Source organism: Centruroides vittatus, unplaced genomic scaffold (genome assembly GCF_030686945.1).
Source record: "Centruroides vittatus isolate TY-2023 unplaced genomic scaffold, ASM3068694v2 contig_596, whole genome shotgun sequence".
NCBI lineage: Eukaryota > Metazoa > Arthropoda > Arachnida > Scorpiones > Buthidae > Centruroides > Centruroides vittatus.
The window spans coordinates 729,189-745,858 of NW_027122360.1; the positions used below are offsets into that span (position 1 = coordinate 729,189).

At 29.6% G+C, this 16,670-nt stretch overlaps 1 protein-coding gene across 1 annotated transcript in view; it reads right to left on the bottom strand.

Annotated features, from left to right (window-relative positions):
* The window catches only part of LOC136979217 (putative leucine-rich repeat-containing protein DDB_G0290503), a 90,973-nt gene that overhangs the window by 16,473 nt on the left and 57,830 nt on the right, over positions 1-16,670 (bottom strand). The window contains exons 3-7 of the mRNA XM_067275158.1: positions 3,662-3,744; positions 3,508-3,572; positions 720-793; positions 578-641; positions 363-489 (exon numbers count right to left, since the gene is read on the bottom strand). Coding sequence (XP_067131259.1) covers positions 363-489; positions 578-641; positions 720-793; positions 3,508-3,572; positions 3,662-3,744 — 413 coding nt within the window. The remainder of the gene's footprint in view (positions 1-362; positions 490-577; positions 642-719; positions 794-3,507; positions 3,573-3,661; positions 3,745-16,670) is intronic.

Genomic DNA, 16,670 nt, shown 5'->3' on the forward strand with positions numbered 1-16,670 from the left:
ATAAGGATAGTGGTTTTATTTTAGTCATGCTTTCATAGCTTTTTTCCTTTATTTCCCATATTTAGGGATATTATGGTAATAAAAAATTTAACATTGATTATAACAACAGTATTAAAAACAGAAATTAAACTAAGATAATATCACATGATATGAATGCTAAAAAAGCATTTTCTTGGGATTTTATATTGAGGTCAGTAAGAGTACATTTTTACCAACTTTGACTTATTATATATAATGCAATTCAAAATTTCTTAATTCCAACTCCACAGCACTAAATTTATGTTGCATAAAATGAATATTGTTTAATTTGTTTGTTAAAAATTTAAAAGTAATTATAATAAAAACATTTCTATTATATTTACCATCCAAATTTCCAAAAAACTGTGCAGCTGTTATATTAACACCGAGACAGCGCTTACGAAGAAAATCTTCCGCTTTCTGAACAGCTTTCACGAGTGTATCAGCATGTGAAGTTACTCGTCCGGCACTCTAAACAACAAATATATGTACATCTATCAACTTATAACATTTTGGTAAATTAGATATTAAATTCCTAACATATAGTTTTTATACTTACCAAAAACTTTTTATTTCTTTCAGCGTTATCAAATGTTGATATTTTTTTAATTGGAACCCTAATACTATACCAAAACAAGTAAAAACAAATTGTAAATTTTTATAGCCAATTCATTAATTTCTAAATTTTAGTAAGAACAAACCCTGGTTTCTTGCTACTTGGACTATCAATAAACATAATTGAAGCCTTTTTTTGTTTCATATAAATTTTTCTTACCTAATTAGAATAAAATAAAAATTTACAGACATATTTTCATAATTGCTTTTTAAATTTCAGTTTTAATAATATAACAAGATTATGATTATGAATTTAATTTTACAGATTTTGCTAATGCATATGTAGGAAAGGAGAAAAACTACACTCCTTTAATGGGAATATGGTGGACAAACTTGAGAATTTTTAATAGCAACAAACACTTTCCTTTTAATTTCCTCCTTTCCTTCACATCACTAGAGAGCTGAAAACTATATATATTTTTAATTGTTTTGAATTCATCATGCATATTTCAGCAATAACATTTTACTATTCAATTTTATCTTCAACATTAGTAGTAAAATAATCTCTTAGATATAAAATGTTTATTTTTACTACTAATAATATATGCAAATAAATTAATAAAGTATATCTTTTAACAATATATTATTATAAACAGAGAGATAATTCAAACAGATTAAAGATAAAATAAATGAATATAGTTGTAAGCTTCTTGCCTCTAAATTAAATTAAATACCGTATATCTCGGCGGATAAGACAATAGTTGAACCATAAAAAATGGCCCCGAAAATCCGAGGTCATCTTATAGGACAGATACAAAAAAATTAGATTGAAATTTATATAAATTAAAACCATTATAAAAAGACAGACAAACTGTAATTATTTACTAGAAGAGAGTAGGGTATGTGCACAAAATAGAATAGCCCATATAATATTTTTGTGAATAGGCACGATCATTACCCGAATGCCCGAATTACTGCGACTGTTCGCAAAAATCGCCAGATGCAAGAAAATAAAATTTGTCCATTCGAAAAATTACAAATAGGACATAATTCCATATACGCTATACAGTATTATTATTCAGATAATGATTGCCAATCTGAACTAAATTCATAGGCCGTCTATAGTTTGGGGGTCGTCTTATAGGACAGATATATGCTAAAACTATAAAACTTCGACGAAAATTTATGCATCGTCTTATCTGAAGGTCGTCTTATCCGCCGAGATATACGGTAATTATCTCAATAACCAACTGCTGAATATATATGCTTTTTTTATGAAATCTTGATTTCCTTGGCTCATTACAGTTTGATAAACTTCATATATCTCTACAATTGGTTACTGAAATAATTATTTAATTTGAGATAAATGAAGTTTGAAAAATAGTTGAGCATACATTTTTAAAACATTCCTATTTCAACATTTCAAACATTTTTAAAAGTTCCTATTTCACAGTTCCACATTAATATATACTTAATTAGAAGATTAGAAGCTGCACAAACAAGATAGTTTATAGTAAACTATCTTGTTTGCACAGCTTTTCCCTATCTTGTTAATACCTTGTTAAATTCAGTAATGTCTTCACTTTGTGAGTAAATCAATTGTTTTTCCATTAAAAAAGCACCTTGTAATCATCATGATATACTAACAAAGAGACAGCCAGACATTTGCATCTCCGATTCAAACAAAACTTGGTGAGTACGTAGCCCTAAACACAAGCATCTCCTTGTCCGAATAACAGGACCCATTTCGCAAGCATTTCAGAAAAACAGGTTTCTGAAAATTAACTGTTTAACTAATGTCCTTGGAAGCTTTTCTTCCTCTTTGTAACTGTGATAGCCAAGTGGATAAGAAGATAGGTAGTGAAGCTACATGATGCAGGTTCAAATCTACAGAATTTCAGTTTTTTATTTGTGTAACAAAATTATTTTATTATTTTACCATATCATTAGCATTATTATTACTATCATCATTCCTCACATTTACAGCTTATTACGTCATGAAATACAATTTTTATTTCTTCGTACTTATTTTCAGATATTTTTGCTCATACTTACATACTATGTGAATGCAAGCAAATAAGCCTCAGATATTACTGTGGATGAACAAATAACACAAACTAAAATGAAAACAGGTTAGCATAGCCACAGCATATAATTCGTAATGTTACGGACAATTTTCTCATGCGCTCTTGTTTCTTACACTTCAAATATATAATAATACCACCACATCTGAAAATAAATATTTTTAGATAATAAATCTGAAAATAAATATTTTCAGATGTGGTGGTATTATGAAGAAAAAAAAAGTGGTAGGCAGAAAGGTGGTGAATATAAAGTAATAAAAATTTTATTTAAGGACATAAAAGTTAAATCTACAAAGACTGCATTTTCACCAAACAGGAAATGATGTCATATTTTTTTATTCTCTTGTTTTATACACTTTAAATGTGAGGAATGATAACAATAATAATAATGCTAATGATATGGTAAAATAATAAAATAATTTTGTTACACAAATAAAAACAAGCTGAAATTCTGTAGATTTGAACCTCCATCATGTAGCTCCACTGCCTACTTCTTATCCACTTGGCAATCATAGTTGCAAAGAGCAAGTGAAACTTCCAAGGACATAAGCTAAACAGTTAATTTTCAGAGGTTTGTTTTTCTGAAATGCTTGCAAAATGGGTCCTATTATTTGGACAAGGAGATGCTTGTGTTTAGGGCTATATGCTTATCAAGTTTTGTTCGAATTGGAGACGCGAATGTCTGGCTATCTCCTTGTAAGTGCATGATGTAAAAATATAATATGATAAGAACATACCTAATGTAATTAAAATAAATTTATTGTTCTTATTTCATAAACAGTGAAATATTTATTTACATATTTTAAATTTAGTAAATATCAAATATTATCAACATTCATTCCAAACTTACTAATGCAGGCCAATGCAAATTTTTCCATTCCACCCAAACTACATCATCATCTGTAAATCCAAATTCTGCAAAGAAAAGTATTAATTAATTTTGATAATAATTTAAAAAATAAAATAAATTATATAAGAATTTACTTAGTAAATCTACATCTTACTTTTTTTGGATGGTGTGTCAAAAGCTGGAGGAAGATCATCAAGATCAGAGTCTGAATTTTCTTCTTTATCCAAATTGTTTCCACTGGGGGAAAAAAACTCTTATTAAGAAAATTCAGAAATACTCAAAAAATATTAGCTTTAAGAATAATTAGCAGCAATGTTTAATTTATTGATATATCAATTAATAAAAATAATATCTAAAATAAAAATGTAATGAATTCACATAAATATTCATACACAGATTCTCCTTGCTTCATGACTACTTGATGAACTTATATTCTGACTTGACAATGATGTGATAACTATAAATTTAGTAGTCAAACTTTGATCTGTTCTTGAACTAGCAATATGCTGTGTTACTTTCTACAGATGCCAGGCAAAGGCAACACCCACCCAGCCTAGTGCTGGGTTTATAATTATTTCTTAAAGTTTGTGAATTACATTATATTAAATAATACCAAAAGCTAAAAGCATATCGGATTAGTTAGAGATTAATCTGGTATGCTTTCAGACAACTACATCATTGGTGAATACCTGTACAATGTATCACTACATACACTGTATGTATATCAAGTCAAGGTACTGTAAAATTTATTTCATACTGTACAGTACATTTATTGAAAGAATAAACTTTTATTCATGTTTCAATTATTTGTTTATTTACTTATTCAGTGACAGTCGTTACTTTATTTATATTATTATATTTGACTTATATTATAATTTCAATTTATAATAGATTGGAACATAAACCCACTGTAAGTCAAAGAACATTCCTCATGTAATCAAAATTTATGATTAATAAAAAGAATTATGCTCCTTTTGATTAGAATTTTAGTCTCTTATATGCAAATATATATGTAGCAATTCTATACAAAAATGAAATTATTATTTAATAAATTTCAACATTTTTGGAGCATTAGATGCTCCAAAAATGTTGGAAAAATTCTAGAAAATTTATTTATGCCTAATGTTTCCAAATTGTTTACCACAATCTGCTTCAGGTTGGATCAGGAGATGGAACTTGAATTGGTCCAATTATTATTATTAATTTTTTATGAAGAAACAGTATTCAGATTTTCGTTTTTATAAAATTGATAATATTAATGTCTAAAGAGCAATTATTTATTGTGACATCACAATGCCAGGCTGCAATTGTTTTTATCATATATTTAATTTATTTAAAATATATGCTTGCTACCTCAAATCAGTAGTGGCTTGCCCCTGTATATCATACTTTCCCGTTAGCAATGGCATTGTGCTGGTCATCTATCTAACTGCTTTCAGGGGAAAAGTTTTGAATTGAAATAATATGACTTCCAGTTTGTATCAATTCATATATAGTTAATTGGGGCCCTAATCTTTCTATAGCCGATCTTGATTTTCATGTATCTAACTCCGGTTGAGATTAAGAAAGAACAGATGAACAGAAGGATTTATAGTAAGAATTTCTAGATCTACAATTTTTTCAAATTGCAGCCCAACAAGCATAATTTAATTTCTCTATAAACATTACTATTTAACACGGAGCAACACAGTTTAAAGTAAAATATATAAATTGTTTAAATTTCTTAATAATACGTAATTTCGAAAATTTATAGATTATTATTTAAATTATATTTAAACATCATGACATAAGGAAGCATTTCTTGCTTGAAATTGCTTCTTGCAACACCAAAAACTTTAAGAAAAATATTAATACTGTCTATCAGTGTTGTTATTTTTTACTTGAAATGTTATTACAAGTACTTTCAACAACAAACTACAGATTGGAACACAATCTGTAGTTTGTTGAAAAAATTAATAGTAGTACAGTACATAATATCCTACAGAAAAGAAGTTCCCAGCACTTGTAAAAAGAATTTTTCCATCAACTCCCTTCAATATTATATATATATATACTCTTAAATGTATGTGCAACAGTCTTTATACATAACTCTTAATATTTGCAAAGTTTTACTGATCCTCTCTTAAACTTTCATTGACCCCTAAGGGTTCGATACAACCTGTTGGGAAGCCCATTGTAAATGATATAATAATGTAATTAGTCAACATTTAACAGAAGTATTAGAATAATACTAATATAAGTAGATCAATAAATAAATAGAATAAATACTAAAATAGAACAAAAGCAATTTCCACTGAACAGAAGTACCATAATAAAGATATTTCCTGTAGTAATTGAAAAAACTACAGATGCTTAATAAATAAACTTATTATATTGATTTCATAATTAACCAAATCTCATTAATGCTTTGATGTAAGATCTTTTATATTTTTCATTTTATTACAGAGAAACATACATATTGTTTTTGTTTTCATTAGCATTAATATAAGCTTTCATTATCTTTCAACAGGACTCCATGTCTTATCTTCAAAATTACTTTAAATATCAAATATTTGTATTTGTTATTACACAGAATTATACTTTCAAATAAAAATAAATGCATTATAAATGATATTTATTATATTGTAACAATAATCAGTAAATAAGATGCATGTTTACATTCAGATTTCTATTAAATAAATTTTCTATTTCAAATAGTTTTTTATATGCATTTACATATCATATTAATAAGCATTCTTAGCAGAAAGCAACATTCAGAAATGTTTATTAAATGTAGTGTGTATACTTTATGAAACATCAAACACCTCCTTTTATTTCTGAGAAATGTTTATTTAACGAAACACTAACGTTTTCAGCCTCATAAATAGGCTGTCTTCAAGTGTAATTGAATTCAAAGATATTTTAAAACTGTAACGATGAAACGTCCGAACATTATACATTCAAATTTAAATAAAAAATAATAGATAAATTAACAAATAATTAACAAAATAAAATTTATTAAATACACTGAAGCAACAATAATATAAATAATATAATAAAATAAATTCACTAAAAATTAAATAAATACATAAAAACCATCAAAATATAAGAGCAAGTACGGACTAGGAATTTTTATATTTTAATTTTTATTTTATTTTATTTATTTTATTATATTATTTATTTGTTAATTTATCTATTACTTTCATTTAAATCTGAAGGTATAATGTTTGGACGTTCCATCGTTAATTTTAAAATACATTCGAATTCAATTACACCTGAAGATGGCCTATTCTATGTGGTTGAAAACGTTAGTGTTTCGTTAAATAAACATTTCTCAGCAATAAAAGGTGTTTGATGTTTCATTAAGTGTTTAAAATGGCTGAGTTTGATATTTAATTAATTTATAACGTTGATTATTGTTTTGTTTGTTCCATCCTTGTCAAACCTCTCTTGTTAATGTGGTATTTCTGGTATCTAAGATCATACTATACATATTAATTTAGAGACCAAACATCACTAGACTTTTTTGGATTATAATTTGCAACTAAAGGCAAGCTGCCTTTAGTTCCCATTAAGCATCCACCCTTAGTTCCAAATTATAATAATAATTTGATGTTTTAACTATAGCTCAAAAATCCAGCACTATTATAATTAAATAATCATTACTTACATAAATATGAAAATTAAAAGTGATTTAAATAAAGTTTATAATTATAATAACAAATGAATTGCAAGGATGTTTTTACAAAATTGAAACTTTTTTCCAAATGTTTTTGATTACTGGAAAAATTACTAGTCATATTTAGATTGGGCCAAATCAAATTAATCAATATTCTCGGATAAACCTTTCTGACATATCAAGCTAACTCTTTATCCTTAAATTTGGATACAGTTGAATAGGAAGATAAAAACTGCATTTACGACAAATTGAAGTGATTTGTTAAAGAAATAACATGCAACAGGAATATAAAAAAAATGACTAAAATAAATGTCATAAGAGAAACTGAGAATTTTGGATACAAAGTTCTTAAATTCAGAACGACATGTTCAATGAAATTTGATTATTTCTTTTGGCTATTTTTGTGTAATTAAGTTTGTGATTTTTGTACTTTATGATGGATGGTAAAATTGAGGCTATAGAAATAAAAGGAGAAATAATTGTTTTTAGACTACTTTAACTGTAAACATAGCTATGGGATGATGATAATAAAAAGGAATATTGAATATTTATAAAAGATACTGAAATATAAAATCCAATTTAGAAAGTGACATTAATAAGTCTAAGACAGATACTGTTACCAGGATTTTGATTCTTGTAAAAAATTACTAGAATGTTAAATTCTATTTGTGTTGAAAGTTTGAAAATCTTTCAAAATAGTTCTTGTGCACTTAACATAATATGTAGCTTCCAATGGAATAGTATAGATTCTGTTTTTATGAAATTAGTGGGAAACATGTTAAATTTCACATAACATGTTTCCCAACAGCTTTCCAAATTTTTCAAAGGGTGTATTTATAAACCAAGTTTACTTTTCTACAAGTACAGTTTGAATTATATAAAATTATATCAATATTGTTAAGAATAAAATATGGCATTTGAAGACTGCATTTCATATAGTCAGCAGAAGATTTATACCAGTTGTAAAAGTAAAAAATTTTCTGTTTTTTAAATGTTTTGTTTTAATTCTGTTAAAAATAAGGATAAAGGAGAACTAATTGGAATAAAATCTCTAATTCAATTCAAAGTTCTTTTCCCAAAGTAATAAATGAGTTGTGAATAAGCTTATAGAGAGAAAATGAACTTTATTTCTATGTAATTTTTGAATTCTTTGGAATTATATTCATTTATTATAATTTTAAACTATTAATTTCTGAACTTATAATGTTGATTTTTAATTAATTGTAAATGATTTTGTAAGTGCATGCATGTGCACTTTACTTATTTATTTATAATAATTCCTTGAAGATTATCTTAAAATTATTGATAGATGTGGAGTTGGGGACTTCCGTCCGGATGTGCTTTAGTTCGAATGGCTGCTGCTGATCCTGCTATTTCAGAAACTGGTCAAGAATCAAGGTGAGCCATTATTTTATAAAGTAATATTTTATTTAAATAAGTTTTTGCTTTGAAATTAGATATCATACTCTTAAAGTTAAAAAATGTGTGTTTTGTAATAGTTTTTCTGACAAGTTGTCATTTTTACTTTTCTGGCTGTTTTATATAACAGAGGAAAAATATGACCATTGATCAAAAAATGACCCTACAAGAGTTTTATCTCTGGACTTGGGGTATTGAAATGTTGAGAAATGCAAAAAAGTTGGGGAGATTTTCCTGTATGTATGGATGTTAGTATGTATGGGGGGAATACAATTTTGTTCACCCACTTTGAAGCTTAAAACCTCCTGTTATTATTTAAAATTTCTAAAATTTTGCAGGAAAGTTTGGGTATTAGGGGACTGATGCTATTAAACTTTGGTGGTTAAAGGTTGAGGAGATAGATGAGGGTTACACATATTTTTTGCCTGGAAAGTTATGCAACTTATTGCTGGATTATTTTATTATTATTGAATTTTTTAGTATTCAATTTGATGAATCAACAGATGTCTCAGTTCTTGTTTTGTGAGGTATGAATGCGATAGGGACACAAAGAAAATATGTTGTTTTGCAAAACAGTACTGAGTCATGTAACAGGACAATGTCTTTTTGATGTTTTTTATGAAGCTACGAGAAACTATACTAACATAGATTGGTCAAAATGTATTGCAGTATGTAGTGATGGTGCAAAGGCGATAACGGGAAAGAACAGTAGATTAATGAAAATATTAAGAGATCATCTTATACCAAGGGCAAAATGGATGTACTGCTTCCTTCACAGACATGATCTTGTCACAAAAAATATGCCGGAAAATCTCAATCAAATTCTTTGTGAAGCTGTAAAGTTCGTTAATTTTATTAGAAGCCGACCCTTACAGAACAGGCTGTTTGCTAAATTATGTGATGAAATGGGCAAAAATATAAAAATCTCTTCTTTTCCATACAGAAATTAGATGGTTATCACAAGAGAAAGTGTTAACCCGGGTATTGGAATTGCGAGATGAATTAATAATATTTTTCCAGGATAAACAAATGCCATTCTCATTGTTTTTACAGAATAATGAGTGTATGTTGTTGTTGGCTTACTTAGCTGATGTATTTTCGCATTTAATTAAACGACTTGAATTTGAATTTACAAGGACGTGATAAAAACATTTTATTAATGACAGACAAAGTTCATGCGTTCATTAAGAAGCTTGATATCTGGATTATTTGCCTTCAAAGCAAAAATTTGGATATATTCCCACTCACTTCAGGTTATATTGAGAAAAATTTGAATGAAGAAAACACTATTTTTCACCACAGTTTGGATTGCACGAAGATGCATTTGAGTGAGTTAAAAACTCAGTCAACGGAGTATTTCCCGGAAGATAAAAATGATTTCTCAAAGAGATGGGTACTGAATCCGTTTAGTGAATATATTGTTGCCGCTGCTAAGTTACCAGTTGAGATTCACGACCAGCTCATCGAAATATCTGCCGACAAAACACTACAACCGCAATTTACATCTGAAAATTGAAATACATTTTGGCTTGCTCATCAACATGAATATGGAAATTTAGTCACAGAAGCATTGAAATTATTAATCCCTTTTGTCACATCTTATCTCTGTGAAAAGGGTTTTTCATCTATGGTTGTGCTAAAAACTAAATACAGGAATCGTCTTTTACTACTGGAAAACAAATGCAACCATCACATTAATTTCTTTTGTTTACATGTGTACTTATTGTAAGTAAAATGTTTATAATAAATGATTTTTTTCTCATAAAATAGTTTCATTATTGTTTCGCGACCCCTTTGGGCCTCGCGACCCCCAGGTTGAGAAACGCTTCTCTAATAAGTGAGATTTGGAAGAAAAAACGAACCGAACAACTTCTATTATTTAATTTATTCATATTTTAAACAGAAGCGACCAATCAGATTATTTAAAATATTAACCCGTCAGCTCAAGAGATACAAAATTGAATACGAGCGCATTGCCTACTAAAATGGCTTTAATGGTGTCAAGCAGCGCCCCCATAAAAAATGATACACATGAAACAATGTACCAAAATTTGAATTTGTCACGTGCTTACTGAAATCGTTAATAAACGTTAATTAATCAATATTCTCATCAAACTATTTAAGTTACGTAGCGTTTATTTTTTGAAATTCGAACTTCTGAAGCAGAATTCTAAACTGTTCCATACTTCCATGTTCACATTACATGAAATACAACGGAAAAAAACAGTGATTAAAGCAGATTAAAATTTATAAAAATATAAAAATAATTTTTATTTTATTATTAATAATAATAATAATATTATTATTTAATTCTTGTGTCGAAACGCACGTATGACAGTTTTTGATGCTATTAAATTTTGGTAGTTAAAGGTCGACGGGGTGGGAAGATAAAGGCGATCGTGTGTCATATCTCGAGTAGAGTCCGACTTAATGACGATTTTACTCGTTTTTAGCATTTACAATTTTTATATAAAACCCACCCCTACCCTCAAAATTAAGCTTTTTGTCAATTTATAATAGTTAAAAATATAAAAAGTTTTTAATATGATAACAGATGGTGCCATTTTATATGTTGCCGAGAAAGTTAAGCAACGCGTGGCTAGATTTTTTTGTATGTAAGCCTTCCAATGTCATTTTTTCCAATCTTTCAACTGTAGGAACATTCAAAATATAATATTTATTAAGGATGCATCGATTAATCAGTAAGTAATCGGTAATCGGCCATTTCCCCGATTAATCAGCTTTAATAATCGGCCAATTTTGTATTTTAATATTTTTGTTAGAATTTTTTTATTACTAGCCGTATAAGGCTAGTAATAAAAAATAATAAATTTCTGTTATATATTAAACTGTAATACAAACAACACCTTAATGCTGAGAATCTTCAAATTTAATGATAAACAAACGTTTTCAGCTCATTCCATGAGCCATCTTCAGGTTACAACATTCGAAAACTATATCGAACCAGCAGTTCAAATTGAAATAAACCGAACTCACACGCGTTGCTAAGCTACGCAAAAGAAAAAATAATATAAATACCATAGAAAACAAAATAAAATAAAATACAATCACATATGCCCACGGTACATGCATACATTGTAAAAAATCCATAACTCCCTATGCAATCATTTTTGCCTAGTTAACGCCTTCCTGTGACTTTTTTAATTAAAAACTTCCACGCTGACGGTAAAATCGTTGCATCCTTGTAGTTTAAGCATTTTTTGGTTAAGCTGGACCTATAAATTTCACATTTCTCGGTTGCAGCCGCCAGTGTCGGTGAATGTATCGGTGTTATAATCCTGGCCTCATCCCATTTAACCACGGATCCTTCAGCCTGCACCATTTTCGCCAACGTTGTTGTGCATTTACCCTTCGCCACATCATATCTGTGTTCCTTAATCCTTTTATTTAGGCTTCTCGTCGTGACCCCGATGTTATATATTATTTATTACATGACAAACTGAATATTAAAAAAATTTTTAACTTATAATATGTATTGATAAAAGAATTTAAGGTATAATATAACCTACTCAAAGCTATCTCTTTTATTTAAAGTTTAAACTTTAAATATAAAAAAACATAAAAATTTAGTATTCAAACTTTAAAACCCTTAAATTGTAATACAAAAACATGAAAATTTCACCACTTTCAGGGCTTAGCCTATTTCTTGCCGGCTCATAAATGTTACCTGCAGTGCTGAAAATTCTTTCACATTCAATGGCAGATGCTGGGGCACTTAGATATTTCATAGCTGTTTTGCTCAAATTAGGAAAAAGTTCTTTTGAACTTCTCCACCACAAAAATGGGTCACTATGGCTTTGTATAAGAGGTAGATGTAAATATTTTTGTAATTCTTGATTGAAATGTTTGTTTGTTTCGTTTTTTCTTCCTTTTAAAAACATGCTCTTATTCATTCTTTTGTTTACCAGAAGCTAATTCATCAAATAAATTAGAGATTATCCTCCATCTTCATCATCTCCAGTAATAGAAGCTTCAGGATTTAATTCTTCTTGAGATTTTGAATTATCAACATCATCTAAGCTAGCAATTGTCCATCTTTTTATTTCCTCTACCATATCTGTTTTTGTAATTTCATTTTGAATCTCAGATCTAATAAAGATGACAAGCATAAAGACTTGTTTTCTATATACACTGAAAATCTTTTTTATTGACTTTTCTAGTCCTTGTATTGTGGTATTAATGCCACTAAAAGAACCTACTGCTCTTTGCTTTTGTAATAAGAATAATCTCAGAGTCTCTATTGTGTGAATTATTGAAAATTAGGTGGTTTCTCTGTTGCTGGCTTCTACAGTAATTTCTTCAAATGTAGAAAAATTTTTTCAATGAGAGACCACTGTTATGGGCTCAACGTAGGAATTTTATTATCTATAGCATATGTGACAAGGGCATTTTGCTGTTTCAAGTTTCTTTGCAACATGTAGTATGTAGAATTCCAGCGAGTAGGAACATCTTGAATTAATTTGTGTTTCTGCAAATCTTGTCTTGCAAATCTTCCAATTTGCTTACAGCTACAGCACAATGATTAAAATGTGTGACAATATTTCTATTATAATTTTCACATCTTGTTGAGAAAATATGAATTTGTTTAGTGTCAGCTGCAGTGTATGTGTAAATCATGATGATGCCTCTAAGTTGCAATACCTGATTCCAGCTACCATATTTACTCCAGAATCTCTCAGTACTAATAATATCTTATGACTTTTGTCAACTTATACTGTTCAAGAACATTGTTTATCTGTTCATTGATTCGTGTAGCTGTGTGGCAACCTTCAAAGGGAATGATTTGCAAAACAGCTCTTTCTTGCTGAAAATCATCCTTAAACCAGTGGGACTGTTACATTTAAAAAAGAAAAATTATTTGTAGTTGCTGCCCAAATATCAGCGGTTAAAAAAAAATATTTTTTGCATCATCAATAGCTTTTTGAACTTTTGACTGAACTTTTTGAAATATATCGGGGATGACATTTTCAGAAAAATATTTTCTGCTGGGAATATTTTAATTAGGAACAATGTTTTTTTTTAGTAATCTTTGAAATCCTAAATCACACAACAGAGTATGGCTGTATATCTACATTTATTATTTCTCCAATCAAATAATGAACTTCTTTGGATTGTTGATCATTTATATCCCAAAATTTTTTCTTCTCTATTAATTGAGTTAAAGTAGCTTGGATATGAGTTTCCGTTGTTACTCACGAACATCCAGCTTCTTTCGTTTCGAAACTCTCTCTTTTCATCTTTTAAGTTTATTTTAAAAAGTTTTCACGATGACATTTTTTCAGATGATTTATAATGTTTTTGGCGGTAAAAGTTTTAGCATTTTTTCCACCTCTCGATATAGAAGCCTGGCACAAATTGCACTTGGAAAACTTCTCGTTTTATACATAATCATAATATAACTAACTATTAACACAATAAATTATTACAACACTAATCGGCCAATTAATCGATAATTGGCCATTTTGCTTATTGGTGCATCCTTAATATTTATAACAACAAACTGGAAAGTTCACACAAAGTAAACTACTTCATATTGCAAATATAAGTACATATGCATAGTTTTATAATTCAGTTATTTACAACTAGCAGGTAGGCCCGGCATTGCTCGGACAAAAGTAACGATAGTGAAGATTAAGATTATTACGTTATAGTCACAAAAAAAAAGAAAGAAAAAAAAACAAAAGAGTAATTTCATCAACAAACTAAATATTTCTAAAGAAAGGTCGAATCTGAAAATCGAATGTTCTAATATTGTTCGATTTTCATGACGTGTTCTGATTATATCGTTCGATTTTCATCGAATGTTCTAAAGAAGAAAGGTCGAGAAAAACCAAACTAATCTGTTTAAATTTGAAAATTGAATATATTATAACATATTACTCTTTTTCTTTTTTTTTCTCTAGCGCTCGTAAATATTGCACGTCGCTTTCTCTTGTTCTCCATTGCTGTTTAACACTTCCCTTGTTACTTAACACTTTGGTACTTAAATTTGGTACCCTGTGTACCGAATTTCAACTTTCAACTCCTAACCGTTTTAGCGAAAATTAAGATTATTACGTTATAGTCAACCTTACCCTTTTTCACAGAATGCAAGAATTGAGACCTGTTTTCAGACTAATTAGAGAATTTTTAGATGGGTCTAAAAATATGTTCAATTTCCCGCAAAAACGAAAAAACTGCATCTGCGTCTTGCACGTCGCTTTCTCTTAACACTTCCATTGTTGATATTTCCATTGTCGACACTTCCATTGTTGATGAAAGTGTTAAGCCTTAATCCTGTCCCTCTCTCTCGTGGGGAGGAATTTCAAAAAATCCGTTCTTAGCGTGCGTTCTCGTGACGTACCCTAACTGTGTACCAAATTTCACCTTTTAACTCCTCACCGTTTGGACACATCTCGATAATGTATATAGAAGCTTTAATCCTGTCCCTCCCCCCGTGGAGAGGAATTTCAAAAAATCCCTTCTTAGTGTGCGTCCTCGTGATGTACCCTAACTGTGTACCAAATTTCACCTTTTAACTCCTCACTGTTTGGACACGTCTCGATAATGTATATAGAAGCTTTAATCCTGTCCCCCCCCCGTGGAGAGGAATTTTGAAAAATCCCTTCTTAGTGTGCATCCTTGTGATGTACCCTAACTGTGTGCCAAATTTCAACTTTCAACTCCTAACTGTTTGGGCTCTGCACTGATTATTATTATTATTATTATTATCAACTTGTCTCGATTATATATATAGATTGGCAACTTGCATTGGAGCTAGACAATTGTATTGTATATGCCAATGCACAACTAAGCCTGCAAATTTAACAATTTCACATAATTCACACAATTTAAACTATTATTGAAGTTGTTTAGTAAGACATGTTTCCCATATACAGAAAGACCGCGCTTAACGCTGCCTTGATTAACGCTGATTCGATATAACGCGGTCTGCTCAAAGCTCCGAATTTACACTGATTCAAATTATCGCGGAATTTCATTGATTCGTATATAATACGATTATTTACGAACACGAACCAATCAACAAAAGCTGACAATTCGTCATAGCACCGTATTTTCCTTAAATCTATGTTTGTTTTGTGCAATTTTGGAAAAAATATAACATTATGCATGCCATAGGAAATATCGACTTCGCTTGGCAAGAATTAACTGATAAATGTGTGAACGGAGTGTGGAAGAAGATATGGCTGAAGGTATCCAAGAATTTTCAACGAGAAGAACCTATCGATATAGCATTAGGTTCACCAAATTGTCAACCTAATCAATACAACGAAACTAGAAGTAGACGAGCAGGATATTGAGGAGTTACTGCAGGTTTCTGGTGAGAACCTTACCAATGATGATCTTCAAGAACTGACAGAACAAGGAATTCGTGTAGAACTGGAAAATAGTTATTCTGAAAACAAAGAACCCAAAGAATTTCTCTACAGATTTCCTTAGTAAAAGTATCGTAACGATAACCGAAATCATCATTCAAATTGTAGCGAATGATCCAGATTTTGAAAGGAATGCAAAACAAAACAAGGCGTTTTGGATGCGATCTTCTGCTACTGACATTTGCTTAACGAAAGAAAAAAAGCGACAAATGAAACAATACGACTTTATAAAAAAAAAAAAAAAACAAGAATTTCAAAATTGCCAGGATTTTCATCACAAAAAATAAACTTTACATTTCTGTGTGCATATGTTTATGTGTTATTTAACACACATTATGCAAATTAATATAAAAATAACTTAAAATTAAGGTAAAATCTGTTTATTTTTGACTGCGTGTTCCCCTTTCCCTATTCCCTTTTAACTAACTCTATGTTAAAATGACCTGAGACCGTATTCTGGTCACTGTCTCTAGTCTCTCGTCTCTCACAAGCCGGTTGCTGATTAGCTAATCCAAATGATTAGCCGATCAGCAACCGGTTTGTGAGAGACAAGAGACCAGAGACGGTAACCAGAATACGGCCCCCTGGTTTAACGCTGTAAGGGCTTTGTCATCTAGGAATGCATCTCCTGCGTTAAGCGGGGTCTTAATTTACTTGCACAATTTTTCTCAAGGAGTAATTTGAAAACA